Consider the following 19,576-nt stretch of genomic DNA (forward strand, 5'->3'; position numbering starts at 1 on the left):
TTGTCTTATTATGGTACTGACTCATGGTAGCGAATCATCGCTCGCGTGCGGTACACAGCTGCATTTTGAAGCGAAGCTTCCTTTTTGTGGAGTAATTTGCTTTGCATGCACCCGTTGTCACCACCTCCTCACGACGTGTACTATGTATCGCCTTTGTCTCCCTGACATCTCTGGGTGGACGTCTCACACTGGGCATCGGTCTGATTTGTCGTTTACGTGTCGGGTAGTTTAGGATCGTTTTTCAGATCGCAATAATATAAAAAAAAAACATTGCGTGAGATAAAAGTTGTGATTTTCTCGGTGCGTAAGCATAAAGATTACACGTGATTACGCGTTGCAGAGGATTAACATAATCACAATCGTACTCGTCGGCGTTGTTTGTGTAGCAGTGAATTAAGGGCTTTACAAAAACTTCGCTTCATACAGATTCAAACGTGCCCGTTGAATCTGCATAATCTTTTAAACTCTCTCTACTACACCGCATTATTAAGTTAGCGCTTTGCAATTGCTGTCATGCGATTTGAAATCTCCGCTTTTACTGATAATAAAGCAGTTCTGGGCTGCTAAATGATAAAGTAATTTCTCTTTCCCCGAGCAATTTTCTTCTCTGTTTTCACAGGCTTCTTCTTGGACGCAGCACAATTCTGTCCACAAAGGCCGGCGTCTACCCAAAAGAGAGCCTGGAAAGGAATCGAGTGTTCGCCATGGGAGAATACCAGCAGTGCTTGGGCACCAACCACGCAGTTAAATGCAGTGTCCACCACCGCTGGCAAAGCTCGCTTCAAGCATGGCACTTGCTGCCTGTTTTCTTTGTGGCGTGGGTGTCCACCGTTCTCGCTTTTTCTTCAGGTAAGCTGAACAACGCTGCCTCATCGGGTCTGTTTGCGATTGTACACCAATTTCACGTGCAGACTAACAAATGAATTCGCGTTTTTTTTTTTTTCATTTTGCTTAGTTATCTCACTCCTCTTTAATGCAGCTTACTTAAAGAGGCTTGCCTGTGGCGTTGAACACCTGTAGTGAATGTTAGCAGTTTCATTTGTCGTAGTTTGATTAAATCGTACTCCTAAGTAAAAGACTGCGCGTATTATATGAAAACATTTGTTCTCGTCCGCAACAGTTATATTGCTGAAGCTGAGTCTTTGCGTCGCCCCTTTCGTTACACACGGTCTTGCACCGCTGATGGGCTTCCGTGAAGTGTGTATTCGGCTACTAACGTGCGGAAGCGATATAGATCCGAGATTAGCCGACAAGGCAATCGGAAACGAGCGCCATTTCTACAATAAATTGTATGAAAGAAAACAAAGAAAGAAGAGAAATATTGTTTTGTTTCAGAACATGATTGCTTTTTACCTACAAGTTTACGCTGTCGTACAAAAGTTTGTGGACTGCACCTCCAACAGCCGTCTGGATTTCACACGAAGGATATATTCTCACGAAATCCGAGGACATTCACCAGCCCGCTTAGTACTTAGAACATCTTGGAAATTTTAGGTGCAGATGAGAGCGAGTTCAGTCAAGTAGCGAACGCTTAAACAATGACACGAAGGTTGGCTCGTTCGCGGCCATGCACCACGCCGATGCGGCCGTGTTCTCTTCCGCGCCCACGAAATGATATTGCTGGGTTCGCCCAAATTACTGCGTAGTGGTGCTAGTGGCCGCAATGTTCACAGACGTTACACCACTATACAATCAGGAGTTTACTATATAAACACTATATAATCAGAACTTTACGATTATGCTTGAAAGTCAATGTGCCTCGGCTATCAGCGTGACAGTGTTGCGAGCATGTGTACACATACGTCCTTTTAGTCTACGTGAGAGTGTGGATACAACTGTCCGCCCATACTCCACGCGTATACAGTTCCTGTATACAGTCATTAGAACACGCCAGCTTTGGTGATATAGACGCTATAGACAGGAAGCGCAAATGCAATTTCTTTTGTATTGCAATATCCAATAGGGCCGCTTTTTACCGGTAGCGTACGCTGGTGCGCGCCGTGCTCGCCCTGCTGGCTCTGCGGCATGCCTCAGAGACGCGTGGCTGCCGCGTAGGTGGTGCATTCTAATTCCCAGGAGGCCAGAGACGCCCATATGAACAAAGCACAAGGGAATGAACAGGACGTGCGACTTTATTGGCAGAAGAACAGCTGCGCACCTTGTCGTACACGAACACAAATAAAATTTGCCTGTCGAGATACGCTGGAATCATAAACGCCAGCTCGTAAATTGCGCGCCTTCGTCGTCGCACATGGCGGTTTGGTAACGAGCGACAACGAGCAGCGCAAGCAGATTGGACAGAGTGCCACCGGTTTGCACCGACAGTCACAGTTGAAGATGAGCAATTTTTAAATTGCGAAGCAATCAGGTGACGCTGGCATCTTTTGGCGCAGCCGACACACCGACATGGACTACCCGGCATCTCAGCGTTACCGCCTTTCCAACCTGTACGTTTCTTTTTGTTCTTTCGGGGGCCGCTAATGCGCCGCTCACGCTTGGTGCCCCACCTGCTAGTTTTGTGGGAATCACCATTTTGCAGACACTTTCGCAGGCCTTTCCACCCAGGTGGCTGTCAACTTCCTACACTTCGGAATCTGGAATCATGTATAACACATTCTGTTCACGGCAACTCACGGCCGAGGAAGACCACAAGCACAATTTGACCACGGCCGCAGCAGAAAATAATGCACGGGGAGCACAAGTTACGGTGCGTGTATATTGGGAGTCTATGTCGCTCTGCGGACCGCAGGAGCAGGTGCTTATACTTCGAGAGACTGTTGCTCAGTGAAAGTGACCAGGCTCCCTCATCTGAGAAACGAGACGTGGCGACCACGACCAAGTAGGACAGCAGCGTAACCAGCTTTTGCATTCAATAAGTTCAGTGTAGCTTGCGCAAAAACCCAGGCTATCGAGCAAGAATATCAATTCTGAACGATACCAGGAATGAAATATGGGAATGAGAAAGCTTGCATTCAAAAAGCCACTCTGCTCTACAAGCACTGAACGCAAAAAAAACAAAAAAAGAACATTAGGAAATGTCAAATGCTACATAGCACACGGTGCAAAGGTTAATGCAAGACACACGCCGATGCCGCATAAGTTATTTCAGGAGAGGAACTGCACGTGGCAACGTACACTAGAAAATACTGTGTGTTTAGAAAAAGTTTATTTCGACAAGAGACGATACGAACACTGAGTCATAATCACGGCACAATTCCACCGGGACGATAACATGTTAGAAACGAAGCACCGCACGTTTTCAACGTAGGTGATGTCCGAGTCCTCACGTACCAACATATAAATACGTATACCCACGGAAAGGCGCAGTTACACATAAACTAAATGCCACATGTACAAAATGATTTTCAATATATACCTGCAGTGTACACAATGGTTATGTACAATGCTGATGTGATAGAACACTTTACACAATTTTGAAGTGATGTGTACGAGACGTGTATATACAAAAATGATCATGTATACGAGAGGACACACACGCAGAAATCACGGGCACCTGCATTCTATGTGCCTTAAGTGAATGTGTTTAGAAAAAGTTTATTTCGACAAGAGACGATACGAACACTGAGTCATAATCACGGCACAATTCCACCGGGACGATAACATGTTAGAAACGAAGCACCGCACGTTTTCAACGTAGGTGATGTCCGAGTCCTCACGTACCAACATATAAACACGTATACCCACGGAAAGGCGCAGTTACACATAAACTAAATGCCACATGTACAAAATGATTTTCAATATATACCTGCAGTGTACACAATGGTTATGTACAATGCTGATGTGATAGAACACTTTACACAATTTTGAAGTGATGTGTACGAGACGTATATATACAAAAATGATCGTGTATACGAGAGGACACACACGCAGAAATCACGGGCACCTGCATTCTATGTGCCTTAAGTGAATGTGTTTAGAAAAAGTTTATTTCGACAAGAGACGATACGAACACTGAGTCATAATCACGACATAATTCCACCGGGACGATAACATGTAAGAAACGAAACACAGCATGTTTTCAACGTAAGTAATGTCCGAGTCCTAGAAAATACTGCGACAGTTGACGCGTCCAGCATCGGCGCAACCATTCCGAACTACGCACATCCAATCACGCAGGCCCTCCATGTAGCGCCAGGAAGTTGCTAAACTAATTGAATTTCTCGAGGTAAATTACGTCAGAAAAATCGTAGGGTGTGATTTACACACAACCTACAGACATAATAGCGTATGACTGTAATTTAAATATACGAGAAAACGTAATTCTGTCACGCGGCAACTCAAAGCACAAACTTCTTTTCCCGTGTTTCTACCAGTCATAGAGTGGCCATGGCCTCTTAGATTTGCGCGCGCCGGCGCGGGCAAATTCCAAAGACTACAAAGCGGCGCGCCCGGTTCCTTGCAACACCTCTAGGTGGCGCTCGCCTTCACCGCATTTCTATCAGAAAGCTCGGCTTCGTGCATAGCGTTCGCCGCCAACGTTTCCTGGTAAACATTACGGCTACATAAGCTGCAGTTGCCGGGAAGTGTGAGAAGTAGTCAGGGATCTTTGAATGCTATCGGGTTCCACTCCTAAACGGGAAGCTTAAGCGTCCTCCAAATTTTTAATCGATATATTATCCTTGTCTTATTAGCAGCGCCTTCTGGTCGATTTTTTCGGCCTCTGTGGCCGTTTGTTGAAATTGAGTGTGTGCGGGGCCTGGACTGACCTCAGCAGCAGACGCCGCCCTTCCAACCTCGTGGCACCCTGGCGCCCCGTCGGAAGCGCAGATGAGGTCGCTCATGCGGCTGCGGATGCCGTAGCCGCCGGCAACTCCGCGCATGCGCAGGCCGTCTCTGCTCCGATCCTCCTCTGCTTTCCGCATCATGGTTCCACTACACCCTCCTCCTGCGCTTTCATCCTCCTCTCTTCGTTGTGGCTTTTCTTTCATCTACCGCTGCGCTCTGCATTTGCTTTCATTCTGTGTGGCCATCGTTCGCTCAGTTACGCCGCCGCCGCCGCCGCCGACGTTCGCCACAAGAACGGGCTTTTAAGAGTTGCGCTCGAAAAGGCACCAATGTTACGAAACGTAGTATACGCGTTCCTCAATTATACACACGCGTACGCGCTAGCTCTAGTCCCAGTACGAGCACGTAGACGTCTAATACCTCTGCGGGCAGCCATTCAAAGCTGTTTCTGACGTTCTGGGGGACCGAAAAAAAAAACTTTTTGTCCGCTCCGCCCACCTCCTTTTCCTCGGCGAATCTTCCGAAATTCAAGGTCCTCAGGTTGGCAGGCATATAATTTCATCTCCTTTCACCAGCGCTGAGCAGCAAACCGGACGTGTGCCTGGTTAACCCACCTGCCTTTTGTTGCTTCTCTTTCCGTGTCTCTCCCAAAACCTTGCAAGGCGTAATACATGGCTTTTTAAGCGAGGTGGTCTTCCCCATTTAACATATTTGGCTCATTTATTTTTGTTCACTCAGTGAGACGCACGCCTCAGAATATTGTACATTCGCGTGAACTGCCGTTTATTTTTTCTTTTACAGCGAAGCTGTATATGGCTGGGGTTCCGTGCATTTTTGTTCTCCGTGAAGAAAAACTATCATCATCAATGGCTCATACTCCAGTAAGCATTCATGCTCCCGTAAGCAAGCAAAAAATGCAGTGGCTCATAGCCCCGAAAGGCAGAGGCTACAAGCACTCAGCAAAGTGAAGCGAATAGTGCTTAAATTCTTTCTAATCACGCATACAACATACAAAACAGCATATCGGAAGCTATCATCATCAATGGCTCCTAACCCCGCAAGCAAGTCAAAAATGGAATGGTCCGTAAGGTTCATGGTCCCGTAAGGTTCATGGCTACTCACATTGCGTGAATTAGCTGCGATGACACTACCCCTGTTGCCGTTGTCGGTGATTTCAATGTGGATGTGTCGGTAAAGGGAGCGGCTTACGCGTTTCGTGTTGCAGACATATCCCTTGCGATGCCACGCCGATCCGGCGCAACCGACCACCCAGGGGCGTACGTCCGTCGATTTGACATTATCGAAGAATGTGATTGCAGTTGCGAGTGAAATAATGACCACCCATCGAGACAATGAATGAGCTCGCACCTTTGTTCAAAATTATGTCTCACTTCAGTGTCGTGTGCAAAACAGCTTCGCTGGTCAACCACCTTCACAGAGTGTAATGCCTCATGATTTTCTAACCGAAACCACCCCGGCCCGGCACACTTCCATATCATATACCCGCGCACCGATTTTTGTCTTGACGTGAGAGGGGCGTTCAATTTTTGCTTATACTGATACACCATGCGGTTCTGGTCTTCAAGAACCACGGTCGCCGGGGAACTGGAAAATACGTTACCCTCTATCAACGCCTTCGAGCTAAAGAAGTGTTGCGTTTCCGGAAAACTTCGACGGTGTTAAGAAGTCCCCGAGGGACGCCGCAGACGGCCGCCGCAAAAGTTTCCCCTGGGCTGCAGCTTGAAAGCGAAAGCGCGGATTAGTGAAGACCGGTCGGACACCCGCCGACGTGCTCAAATAGCCGCGGTTAGTGGCAGATTGGGGGAAAGCGAAGAAAGGCTGCGAAAAGCGAAAAAAAAAAAAGACAGTAAGAAGGTGAGGAGAAAATAATGGAAAAGAAGAAATAAGTAAACAGAGCCAGGAAGGGAGCAGCTGCGAAAGAACGCTGGAAATTGGAAAGAAACAGAGAAGAGAAACGGGGCAAAGAAAGGAACTGGAGCTGTAGCAATCGAGCGAGCGAAAAGGAAGGAACAAGGTGAGCTCGGATTTACCGGCGACTTTCCCGAGAGATTCTCCGCGCTTTCGATGGCAGCTAAGCAGCTCGGCGAGTTTCGCCTCTCCAGTGTACTCCTCGCCTTTGAACCAGAAGGGATAGGCCATGCCAGAGCAGCGCTCGCTTTATCGTACAGCAGTGCCTTCGGTGTTGCTTCCTCGCAATGTCGCGTGGGCCCTCGGAGTACCGTCGTGCTCCTATGGAGACGTCGAGCTCGCGTGACCTCTTTTGTTTTTGTTCTTGCGCGCTTCTCTCGTTTATTCGTTGCTTGTTTTCGTGTGCGCGCGAGATAAGTGGCCCCATTCAAGCTCGAAAGGGCGTCGCGCGCGCTGGCTCGCTCGGTCTATATATCGGAGCGCTGCCCTCTAACCGGCGCTCGATAGTTGTTCCTCCCTATTTCCTCGCTCCCTTTGAAATTCAAATTGCTCCCTCATTGTGCGAGGACAACTATTGGCCTCGCTCTCGGTGTTCCCGTCGGGCACGAGTTTGCTTTCCTCAACTTTTACCTCGCACTCGTTCTGAGCTCGAGCAAACACGCACGCCCACTAATCGATAAACGAAAACAAAAAACAAAAAACAATAGAAAGAGTGTAACAATAAGAAAGAACCTCGTCTGCATGGCCTCACACGGCACCAGAAACAAAGGCAATGTCTTTGTTCGAGCAGAAGCAATGAAGTTAAATTTAAAAAATATATCTATAAACGAATGGGCTACAATCTTTGTTTTCGGAATGGTTATATTATAACGCTTTTAATAAAGTGTTAGCCCCCCCCCCCCCTCCAGAAGCTAGGTGAAAAAATTCGCTTGGCGTGGAGGCAGTGCTGGTGTGGGTAAAGAAGACGGATCACTAATTCTAAAATAAGCAAACATTTTAGTATGGAAAAGAAGCTATTAAATAAAGAGATTGAAATCAGTCCCTGCATTGATAAAACGAGTGTGGCCTAGTTACACGAAAGTGGCAGTGTAATCTTTCCCCGTGCACCGCCTATTCCTTTTGAAATAAAGAAACACGATAGAGGTACGCACTTACTAAGTTGTCCCTAAATTATTCTGCTTGAATTTTATTTTTTATTGTGCAGTGCTTTCTTTTTCGTCATGAATTCAAGCGACGCGAATTATTCCAGCCACATAGCACCGGATCTAAACGCTAAATTATTCAATAAAACAATAAGATTTCAGATTGTTGCGTCAGCGCTAAAGACAAAAAAAAAAACGCATTTCGGTTCCCGCATACGTGGGCTAGCGCTTCTCTTAGAAGCTTACTCAAAAGATAGATCTTAATACGCCCACTTAATTTCGACATATCGCCTGAACACATGTTAGCAGGTCACCCCTTTCCTTCAATTCAAGAAACAATTGTTTGTCCTCCTCCCACTGTGTATTGTCGACAACCCTGTCAATGTTGTTGTTGTTCCCTTCAACATATGGCACGTACTCTCGAAGGGGGATTGCCCAATGTTCGCAATGGAAACATAAAAATCTATGGGCACATTGCCGAGCTAAACTGCGATAGGCGAAAGCTTATCTGTGACTGCCTCTGCTGCTGTTGTCTGAACTCTTCTGCGAACGGATGTCGCCGTGGCCGCGAGCATGGGATGCAATCACAGCCGTATGGCTGCAAGGTTTGTCGCCCATGTGCGCGCACCCCCACGCGCATGTCCACGCTCTCCCAAGCGCCCACTCTCACAGCGCTGCTGGCATGGCACCTACTCTCCTTGCTCCCCTCGCCGGTGATCACTGCTTTCCTGCGTCCACCACTGACTGCTCCCGGACACTCATGAGCCACTAAAGGCTTACTCCTTAATATTAAGTCATTGCTTCCCGTTAACTTAGTGGTCACTACTACCTATATTTAAATATTATGAAGAGGTCGATTGGCTGCGGACGCATAGCGGCTAACGCGCCGGTCAAGCATTAGCAAGAGTCCCACCTCGAGCGGCTAACCCCGTGCCTTGCACTGGGGATGATGATTGACCAACGTTCGTCGTCTTCACTACAATTACCCCCAACGCGTGACACCGAAAGAAGGACGAGATTCGTTTAAAGACGCGTAGAAGTTGTGAACGCTGAACCGGCTTAAGATCATCGGCGATGGAGGGACCAAACACATCTGTGGACAATGCTGTAGATACAGCACTCAGGGTATGGTTGGTGGCAGAGGCTGCGTCATCCGATACATCAATGAATTGCTTGTCGTCGATGGCTTCCACATTGCCCAGGCATTCTCCACGAAGCAGTGTCACAGATGACGGAAACGGGTTCGAAATAAAATAGATTGCTGCCAGCTTTATGTAATGTCAAACATCAGCAATAGGTAGCGCCACCGCTTTTCGTTTAAGGAACAGGCCAGATTGAGAAAACAGTGCGACTGTGTTGCAGAAGCTGATGCAGCACGTGGACAGAAGCGCTGAGGCCTTGGGGTGAATGTTCGTACCTTCCTTCACGAGCAGTCTACAGGGAATGGATGGAACGTGGGCAAAGGTCACATTTACCATCGGTCATAGCTCAACTTCAGCGTCTGCGAAATGAATGATGGCGTTATGGCGCGAAAGAAAGTCCCAACCGAGGATAACGTCATGAGAGCACGAAGCAGTAACAATAAACTCGACGCTACACAGGACGTCTTCAATGGCCGCACGCGCCGTGCACGCCACGACAGGGTGAACATTCTGAGCGCTCGGCCGTGCGAAGGGAAAACCCCGAAAGTGGCGTCGTGTAACTTTCCGCAGTGAGCGACAGCGATTGGCGTCCATAACAGAGACGGCGGCTCCAGTGTCCACGAGAGCGAATTCGCGTACATCTTCAACGAATACTTCTATAACATTTGATGGGCGATGGTGAGGGACGTTGCAGTTCGACGGCGCCGCAGACTCGTAGACGATCAGTTTTCCTCTTCTCGAGTCACAGAACGAGGTCGCATCGGCGATAGTGGGCGGCGACGCGGAGGAGGTGAACGGCGGGTAACGGGCCCCGGTCGAACAGCGGACGGGGCCGGACATGAGTCGTAAGAGCTTCAAAATGGCCTTTGCGACCCTGTATCACCGGTCGTCACGGGCGATGCGGCACCGGTCGATTGAGCGCATCGACAAAAGTGGGCGATGTGGGATCGGCGATGCCACAGGCAGAGCATATTGGCTGATCGCCGGACGTACGCCACGAGTTTGCGACGGCAGGTCCTGTCCAGGTCACAGGACGCGGTGGACATGGCACGTGGCATGTGGCGAAACAACGGGACGGCAACTTGTGGTCGAGGCCTAGGTACTGCATCGGCATTCCCGCTCGTTCCCGCTGCAGGGTTGGTCGGGGCCTGGTGACGAGTTCAGCATGCCACTCCAGGGATCTGTTCGCGGTGGAGAGGCAAGACCCCAGCAATCGCAGGGCCGAGTGAGGACCCAAAATCTGCACGAGCAGGCTGCTGAGCATGCTGCGGCTGAGCGAAGATTGCTAAAGAAAGCTGGCGGGCAAGTTCCTCACGCGCGAACGTCTTTATCTCAGCGAGCAGCGTTGACTGGTCGAAAACGGCAGCCATTGTAGCCAGATGTTGGTCGTGCGAAGGTGGTCGGAGGGTCAACGACCGCTGTCTGTGCAGCTCCTGGTAGCTTTGGGAAAGAGTAATAATTTCTACCACAGTGCGTGGCTTCTTCGCAAGCCGCATGTTTAAAACACCGTCCTCTATTATTCTCTTCATAATATTATTGATTCAGTCTGACTCTGACATGTTCACGTCGACTCTCTTGCACAAGTCTATAATGTATTCTGTGTACCTCGTGAATGATTCCCTCAACTGCTGAGCTTGTTCTCACAAACACTGCTATGTGCGCAGCTTGGCAACACCAGGGCAGCCAAACACGTCTACGAAAGAGGTCCTAAACGTTGACCACCGTCTGTAAATCCCTCTCATGGTTCTTTAACAAGGGCTGGCCACACTCGCCAGATAGGAAATCACGTTGTTCAGTTTTGCGACATCGTATCACTGGTTGAGCACGCTTACCCTCTCGTACGACGAGAGCCAATTGCTCCACGTCGTTGCCATCCGCGCCGCTGCAAACAACAGGGTCCCTATGGCGCAGCACGTTGGAGCGCCCGACCGATGGAGTAGGAGGCGCCTGCTGGGTTGAGTCGTCGGGCATGGTAGACGGTAGCGTGCGGGACCGCAAATCCAGTGTGGGTGTTTTCAATATACCCCGCGCCTTTGACCAGTTGTGAAGAGGTTTACTGGCTGTGCACCGAGAGCAGATAACGCGCCGGTCAAGCAGCAGCAAGAGCCCCAGCGCGAGCGGCGAACTTCGTGCCTAGCGTTGGTGATCATGATTCGCCAGCGTTCGTTGTCTTTACTGCATAACCAACAACAACAACAACAACAACGACGACGACGAAATATTTTCAAGAACGAAGGTAGATCAAGCCTAACAAAAAGGTGCCTTAAATTAAGATCTTTTACAAAAAAAGAAAAAATGTAAGGAAAGAAAAATTGCGCTATTTCCCAGCGCCTACAGACCGGAACGGCTTCAACGACATTCACCTAAAGGAATAGAAAAAGAAGAGAGGGTTGAAGAAGAAAAAAAGAAAAGCAGGCGATTTGAAAGACCCGTAAAAAAAAAAAGAAAATAACGGGAAAGCTATTTAAACTGCGACCACTCAGCAATTGTGTTGTTGGGCCCAGTAGAGGGAGGGGGGGAGGGTAAATGAAAGCCCTGCTGGCGTTGTTATATAGAGACACGAGTCATTACCCGCGCATTTGCGATGTCTCTTTCCTTTGAACTTCTCTTCACCGAGCTGGAAAGAGGGACGCGCTTCCGCTCCTCTTAATAAAGTCAGCCTCCCTGTTTGTTCACCTTTAATTTTATTTTCTTCTGTCGTCACCGTCCCCGTGCCCCGCGGTGGTCTTTCCTTTTGTTGTGACATTTCTGCTCGTCGCATCCAAATGGCGCGTGCGGAAAACATGAACGTGGCATGACTGCGGGGAGAGGGGGTGAATTGCGCCAGTTCAAAGCGTTAATGTGCGGTAAGGTTAAAATCTAATAAGGCATGGTGCAAATAAAGGTTCTTCTCACTTCATTTACTTGCAGTGAAAGGCGCGCACACCATTAGCACAGGTTTTCATACTAGAGGACGCGTTACGCTCACGCCAGCTTTAACGCCTTTAAAAGCAGCGTGCAAAACACGAAAAAAGAAAGAACGATGTTCCCAACTATCGATTTTTATTTTTGCAGCGCGACTGAAAAAGCGCTAGGAAATGTACTGCTTTTACAAGAGGAATAATGTGTAGGAAATGGTGTTCAACGACCTGAAAGGGCACGGGAGAGCTATATGCTAATGTGATGATATCAGGGCATGGTTTACACGCAGAATTTTACTTGCTCATGGTTTCTTCCCATATTGTAAAGCGCCTGAATCAAATCGCACCAACCTAATGGGACTCTAAACGGAACGATATGCAAAACATGCTAGTCAGCTTCTCCACAGACTTCGTCTGACCTATTCAAGATGCTGGACGTCGGGCTACGATCACAATTAATGTCTCAATATGCTGACTGGTAACATGATTCCTATACCGCCCTCTATTGCACACACCACCCAACCTGTTAATTAAGACGTGTGCCCCAGCTTTAACATTGCTACTACCAGGAACGCGGTCATCTTGGTTTGGGTAATGTGCAAGCGTGGGAATGCCTGCTTACAAGGTTTTGCATACCATCCAGACAACCGTTGCGCCGATGTCATTCCGACATTACGAATTGCACGGATAACGCAGTGGTTTTGTGCTACATGTACATTTTTTTTTCTGCAGCGAAAGTCGATGTCAGTTCACATCAATGCGCCTCTAAACACCACGGTAAGACGGGGCGCGAATTCACATTACGAACCTACAGAGGAACGATGCGGCACATGCTTTAAAGTCTCTATTGATTGCCATTCACACAGCTGTCGGTGTAAGTTTGCGTGCAATAACTGCAATGAATCGCAGTGTATTCAAATGGGAAAGAATAAGAAGGTAGGAGCGAGCACTGTTGGCTTTTTGCCCATTCTTGAGACTGTTATAGGTAGAGAACTGCCATTGTGCGTGTGTGTGTGTGTGTGTGTGTGTGTGTGTGAGAGAGAGAGAGAGAGAGAGAGAGAGAGAGAGAGAGAGAGAGGAAGGGAGAGAGAGAGAGGGGAACAGGAAAGGCAGGGAGGTTAACCAGACGCACGTCCGATTTGCCACAGCGCAGTTTCTGCTAAACAGGGCGCTGGAAGTCTGTCGGAAATTGAACCATGACTTGAGCGAACTAGATCCTGCCAGTGGATGTTCGTAGCACAAGGTAACATGTCGCGAGCTAGTTCGGAGGTGTTCGATCCAGTGTGTCAGACGTCGTTCATCACAAAAAGGTCCTATTGTAGATGTGCATTTCGGGAGTGCTATAGGCATATTGAAAGCGCTGCATACTCTTGATAAGCTTCAGGTTAGTTCGAGACAGTGGCTGCAGGGTTGGAAGGCTAAAAGCCGGTTTTCAGGGTCTTGCGTCACCAGCAGAGAGAGGCTCCCGCTGATTTTCCTGTTCTTCCTCTGGTTCCGCTTCTCTCAGCCCGTTATCTCCTAGCGGTGGTGATGATGGCGGGGGGCCGTCCGGTTTATTTCTGCACACCAGCATCATGTGGCACAGGGTGTTGGGCGTGTCCGGTGGGCAGAATTTGCAGTCCCGCCCGTAGGGCCCTAGATACGTGGCGTGCGGCAGTGTTCTGTTCGGGTAAGTTCCAGCCTGGAGTCTTCTCCAGGTCGCCGCTTTTTCCCTACTCAGCCTCTTGTGTGCCGCCGCTAGCGACACCTCTGCTTCCTGTAGTGCGCCAAGATCTCTGAGTACCTCTTGGGTAAAAACGACATACAGCGCGAACGACAAGGACTGCGAGAGACGACATACGCTGCGCTGCGTCTCTCGCAGTCCTTGTCCTTCGCGCTGTACGTCGTTTTTATCATGAATTACCAACTAGCCCAAGCAACCACCCTAGTTTCCTTCTTGAATATCCGTTCATCCTCTTCGAGGCAACCATGGCTGCGTGTTCTGCGCATCAAACGTATTTTTTGTTGTCTTTTTGTCTTGTCCGTATCCAAAAGATTGAAGTAAAGAGTACATCGTCGGCTCCATGTCTCTAGGGTTTGTTATCAGGAAATAAAATAAGGACGTAAGCGGCAATAACGAGTTTTAAATTTCGCGTACGGAAACGCGTTTAGGTAAACGAAGGGGCCTTTGCGTATGCAAAATAGCAGGCCCAGTTTTCCTTCTTTTGTACTCCTCTGTCTTTCTTTTTTCTGTATACCTTCTTTGCGTTCTTTTGTAAGCCCGGAGGTTCGCGTCTCAAATTTTGCGTCCGCAAAATCTAAAACGCCGTAATAATATATGGAAAAGATTGCAAGCATTTGTTTCCGACTTCGCTCCTACATGTTCTCTCCGACGAAGCTATGTACAGCTACCCTCCGGCGGTGCTCGATGTCCGACCGTCTACGCGTCGCGTCGACACGAAAATATTCTCGTCTCTAGTTTGTCGCGAATTCTCTGCAGCTTTCAAACTAACGGAAGTATCTTGGAAAAAAATCATACCGAAATGGGCCGCTAGGGCGACTTTATCACTACGCCAAGTTGCGTTTACTTGCCATAGTTAGTTCACAGTGGAGTTTTAAACGTTACAAAATTCCCTTCTGCTGCCAATACATGGGCTTGTATACGGGAGGCAAACGGACAGCCCCATGATTGTCGGCTAGAGTAAAATTCTAGTCCTTCCACGTTTCATTCAGCTAATTACTGCTGCTACTACTACTACTACTACTACTACTACTAGAAGTAATAATAATAATAATAATAATAATAATAATAATAATAATAATAATAATAATAATAATAATAATAATACCTATATATAAATAGATGCGTCGATTGAGGTAAAACACACCACAGCTTCGCTGCTCGTCCTTTTTCACAGAGTGGTAGGGCTGACGTATCTTCTTTTTTTTTTTTAGCACTGCCCGAACACAACTTCATCTTTCGTCTGCTATGCGAAACCCTTACAACTGTACGCGTAGAGCGAAAGGCTTTGGTAGAGCATGCGAGCAGAAAAGTCAGCGAGCGCGAGAAAGTGCCGGCTCCCTTGACCGTCTCGCAACAAGCGCTAACCCCGGTTGCCGCAGGCTCGCGTTCCTCGGCGCAGTCGGCGTCGTTAATCACTACGCGTTTCTCAACGGGAGCGCCTGCGAACTACAGCTGCGAGGGGTAACGCCCCCCGGCCGAACAAATCGGGCACGCTCCTCTCCCGCGCCGGGGCGTCGTGGCTCAAATGTGGCCGGATTGTAACCGGCGTCGACCACCCTCCCCCGTTACCCCAATGTTCTCGCTCTCTCTCTCTCTTCCATTCTCTGCACCCACTTCTCCTTTCGGTTTCAGTGGTGCTTTTTTGCGAGCTCCTGACGGGCACTTGAAAACTGCAGCTTGCAAAACGCGTGCCGCGCTGTGTAACGCTGGAAAAATAGCGCCCATCTTTTAAACGAAGGCACGGCAGTTAAGTGGTGTGTTGCGTGAGGCTGGGTGAAACAACATTTTCTATAGTCTCACGAGAGGAACGCGGCTACTGATGGAGAGGCAGGGGAACGCCCTTCGGAGGGTGTTGAGGGGGGGGGGGGGGAGGTCTTCTACTCGCAGCAGTCGAGGAGTGGTAGACAAAGTCGGTGTTGCGTATACGGGCTGCTATAGGAAAGAAGGGCTCGAGGCAAGGACCGAGCTCTGCGCAGATAGTTGGTATAGGTGGCTGTTTCGCCGCTGCTTGTTTGCGGCGAGACACGTATAGAATTCGTTTCGGGCCGTTAACGAGGCGCAGAAGGTGTCAAAAAGAAACGAGGAAGGAAAAAAAAAAAGGAAAAGAAAAGACAATAGTAAGCGACGACGAAGGAAGAGTATAGTACAGAAAGTACAAAGATAAGGTTATTCGTTCGGTTAGCTTGGCAAACGGTGACAGAATCGAGAATTTTATACCCTGAGCTGGTGCGGCGACATATTGTTCCGAGAATAATAATAATAAAAAAAAACTTTGCATACGCATGCAAATCCAAGAAACCCATGCATAAAAGAGCACTAAAGAGAGAGGGTGATTTCTTCTGTATTCGTAAATTAGCCTTCCGCGATATATATATAAAGAAAACAACAGTCTTGCCATGCTAGAGGCCTGGTAAGCCAGAAAAAGCGCAATAACAAAAGATGGGTGTCGACGCCTTCTTGAATTTTCCGCACCATCTCACTGTGACGTCATGCATTTTGACAACGTCTTCTAGAGCCTGGTTAATCATGTAGCGGTGAAGAGAGACTGCATCGTGCTCTAAAGGAGCCCAACATTGAACTTGGAGAGTTGGGCAAACGTGGCCTAAATGCCACAAAAATGTTTTGAAATCTATGACGCCACAGTCACGTACCGGCGTACAAGTTTCGGCGCGAAATTAAAAAAACTAAACCTACTATCTTCATTTTATCTTCTAATTATCAACCTATTACTTCGAAAGTAACGAGTACAGAGTTTTCAAAGAACGCTTTATCCGCCTAAATTGATTGAGTGTTTCGCTTTGTGTCTCTCGGAATATGGCGAAATTGTATAAGTTATATTTAAAGTAGCGCTAGAGGAAAGAAAGACGCGAGATGAAGCGCACGGGGCGGGTGTTGGTTTTGTGTGTAGTTCCTACGATACGTAAGGCGGATAAAATTTTCCGCCTTATCAAACCGTTGTTTTCAGCTAAAGTTTTGAGGAATTGACGATGACAGAATGACCACGGCGGCCTCACGACCACGAGACCATATGGAGTGGCCGAAGACATTAGACAACTTGCATGGGCGACTGAGTGTAGAAGGCGCGACAGCTTGACAAGCGTAAGATGAGGAAGCTAGAATGGCGGTGATCACACTACCACGACGGGAGGAAGGCGACGGTGCAGAAACGGATGTTTGACAGCTTGTCTGACGATGGCGCAGTGACGTCGACAGCTTGACAGCGGAGGCCAAATATCACGATTTAACGACGACGGCATGATTACCATAGAATGGCAAAGAAGGAATGACGACGATGGGTTGACGTTTCTGAAGCGATGACGATGATAAAACAATATCGTGAAGACGACGGCGCGACAACGATGGTATGACGACGAATGTGTGAAGACGATGGCGTGATGACAAAAGTCGAACGACCAGGATGGAGGGAAGACGATGCAGCGACCACGACGGCCCCATGACGACGGTACGCCAACGAATGCGTGACGTATGTGCAACGACGAAAACGAGACGGCGACGGCATGATGAGAGTTGGATGAAAGAGCCCGAAGGACGATGCGACGACCACGAGTGCATCACCAGTACATACCTCGTGGCCCAAACTGGCAGACAATTTGGGCCACTGGACCATAAGCAGATAGATAGATAGATAGATAGATAGATAGATAGATAGATAGATAGATAGATAGATAGATAGATAGATAGATAGATAGATAGATAGATAGATAGATAGGCTCAAAACGCCTCAAGTAGGCAAAGAATGCTAATCGCAACAAAATACAGAAATACCCAGGAAAGGAATGCGCGTGTGCTGTTAGAGTTTTCTGAAACGTGTTCACGCGGTTTGCCCTACCCTTCATTATCCATTTTTCTTTTTAGCTTCGCAGCTTGTTCTTGTATATGATTGCTCTTGTTTTGCGTTTTCTTTCGCTCACGTTTTGTAGGTCGATGCACTTAGAGCGGCAGCCTGCCTTGCGTTGGACTGTATAGTTGAAAGCCGCACTTGTTTTCATGACGATGACAGAACGTCTCCCTGTTGTCGGCAACCCCATTCGCGCTGCCTACAGTTTCCGATGCATAGGATCCCCAATCGGAGTGCTCGATGTGTGAGTTATCCACATGAAAGGAAATAAACGAGGAGGAAGCACTATACTCCACCCAGCCCGCCTTGGCAAGGGAGCTCTCCGAGAGGCATTCCTTTCGCTTTTTCCCTTGCAGTATCGCCCAAGCTCGACCTCTGCGATTCTGCGAGTTGGCCGAGAATGCTTGGCTTCGGGCAGTTTTTAACCCATAAGGACTTGTTCGGCTGTCATGCCGTAGCTCTGCTTGCAGAGCGAAGCACTATTTCACGCGACGATCACGTGTTGGGCCCATTTGATCGGCTTCAATGGTGTTGCACACTGCTTCCTCCTAATTCTTTTCTTCCTCCACGAAGTTTTTCCTCTAGCAGTTGCGATGAAGAGCCGTAATTGCTGAGAAACTAAGGGCGATACTTCGGTGGCGCCATGGACCGCCTAGGCTTCCACGGATTGGTTATGCGCGCCGTCGACGTGAACCTGGTGAGCTAACGTTCCTTGTGGTTTGTCGTAGCCGCGTCGGAGCACAGCACCTTCGAGTAGATGGGTGGGTTGCATCAGTCTGCTAAATCAGTACTAAACAAAACGTCGCCTGCAGCTGCCGCAGGAGGTAAAGTTCGTGCACCTGCAACAGTCTGCGGTGGGTATGGCGGCCGCACTTAACCACTAATTTATTTATTTTATTATAGGGATTAGTATGTTTTGCGTTTTGAGACGCTTTTGATCCGTCCGTCCGTCCGTCCGTCCGTCCGTCCGTCCGTCCGTCCATCCGTCCATCCATCCATCCATCCATCCATCCATCCATCCATCCATCCATCCATCCATCCATCCATCCATCCATCCATCCATCCATCCATCCATCCATCCATCCATCCATCCATCCATCCATCCATCCATCCATCCATCCATCCATCCGTCCGTCTACGCGCCCGTCTGTCCGTGTGGTCCGTGAGGTGGTCCAAATTAATCCGGAGTCCTTCACTGGACGGACGGAAATCCGTCCACTGAAGGGCTCCGGATAAAGTTGGACCACCTGGGATTCGGTAACGTGCGACTAAATCTAAACCACAAGCGTTCTTGTATTTCAACCCCATTTAAGCACGGGTTCATTTAAATACGGAACCTGAGGTCCCGGAAGGACTACTCGAAACATGTTAAAATCCTTCTCGCATTTGATTCAAGGCTATCATCGGAATTTAACCTTAAAAGCACTAAAAATCATCCACATACCTAAAAATTCGCACAATACGTTTGTCCTGGAGCCTGAGATCGTTTATCTGCTGCGATTCCTGTCCAGCCTCAGCTCCTTCCATTGGTCGCCTAATGTCCTTTAGCTCGTTACCTTGCTGGTATACTTGAGATAATATTGTATCACATTTATCCGACAATAATTGCACACTTTTCTCAATAGCTTTGATGGTGTTCGCGAGGCTCCTGACCTTCTCTTTTAGCTCAGCAACAGCTGCAACACTAGTTGTATCAACTATTTTCTTTTGCTTTCCTCCCCTGCACATTGAGCATCGCCACTGCTTTCGAGCGGAATCGCTTCTATATTTAAATGTTCTTTTTAAAATGTCTGAACATATAGACCTTATCATCGGGCGAGGAGGAAAGGGCGCGCGGCCAGCCTTTACTCCTCTCTGGCTTGTGCGATCCGGCGCGGCGCTGCTTGAAAGTACTGCTGTCGCGTGCTGCGGAACGATTTCGAGATGTTTTAGATAGTACTTTGTGCAATTTACGCAATGTCCGTTCATATAAGGTCGTTAGGGAAGCATTTCGGTACATCGGTAACTACAGTACGCGGAAATATCTCTTATGGGCGCGAACATGTGACGCGCATTATCAGGCGCAGTGTGTGTGTGTGTGTTGTGAACTAGTTTGCGTGTATCGGTTTTAATTCAACGAATATAATCGGTGTCTC

The 19,576-nt window shown here is 48.3% G+C and overlaps 1 protein-coding gene across 1 annotated transcript in view; it reads left to right on the plus strand.

Moving 5' to 3' along the window:
- The first annotated feature begins 657 nt into the window (after positions 1–657).
- LOC126537444 (cell adhesion molecule Dscam1-like) overlaps positions 658–19,576 on the plus strand; it is a 235,629-nt gene continuing 216,710 nt past the window's right edge. Inside the window, exon 1 of the mRNA XM_055074253.2 lies at positions 658–849. Within this exon, the coding sequence (XP_054930228.1) occupies positions 705–849 (145 nt within the window). The 5' untranslated portion in view covers positions 658–704. The remainder of the gene's footprint in view (positions 850–19,576) is intronic.

This window comes from Dermacentor andersoni, chromosome 4 (assembly GCF_023375885.2).
Source record: "Dermacentor andersoni chromosome 4, qqDerAnde1_hic_scaffold, whole genome shotgun sequence".
NCBI classification, from domain to species: domain Eukaryota; kingdom Metazoa; phylum Arthropoda; class Arachnida; order Ixodida; family Ixodidae; genus Dermacentor; species Dermacentor andersoni.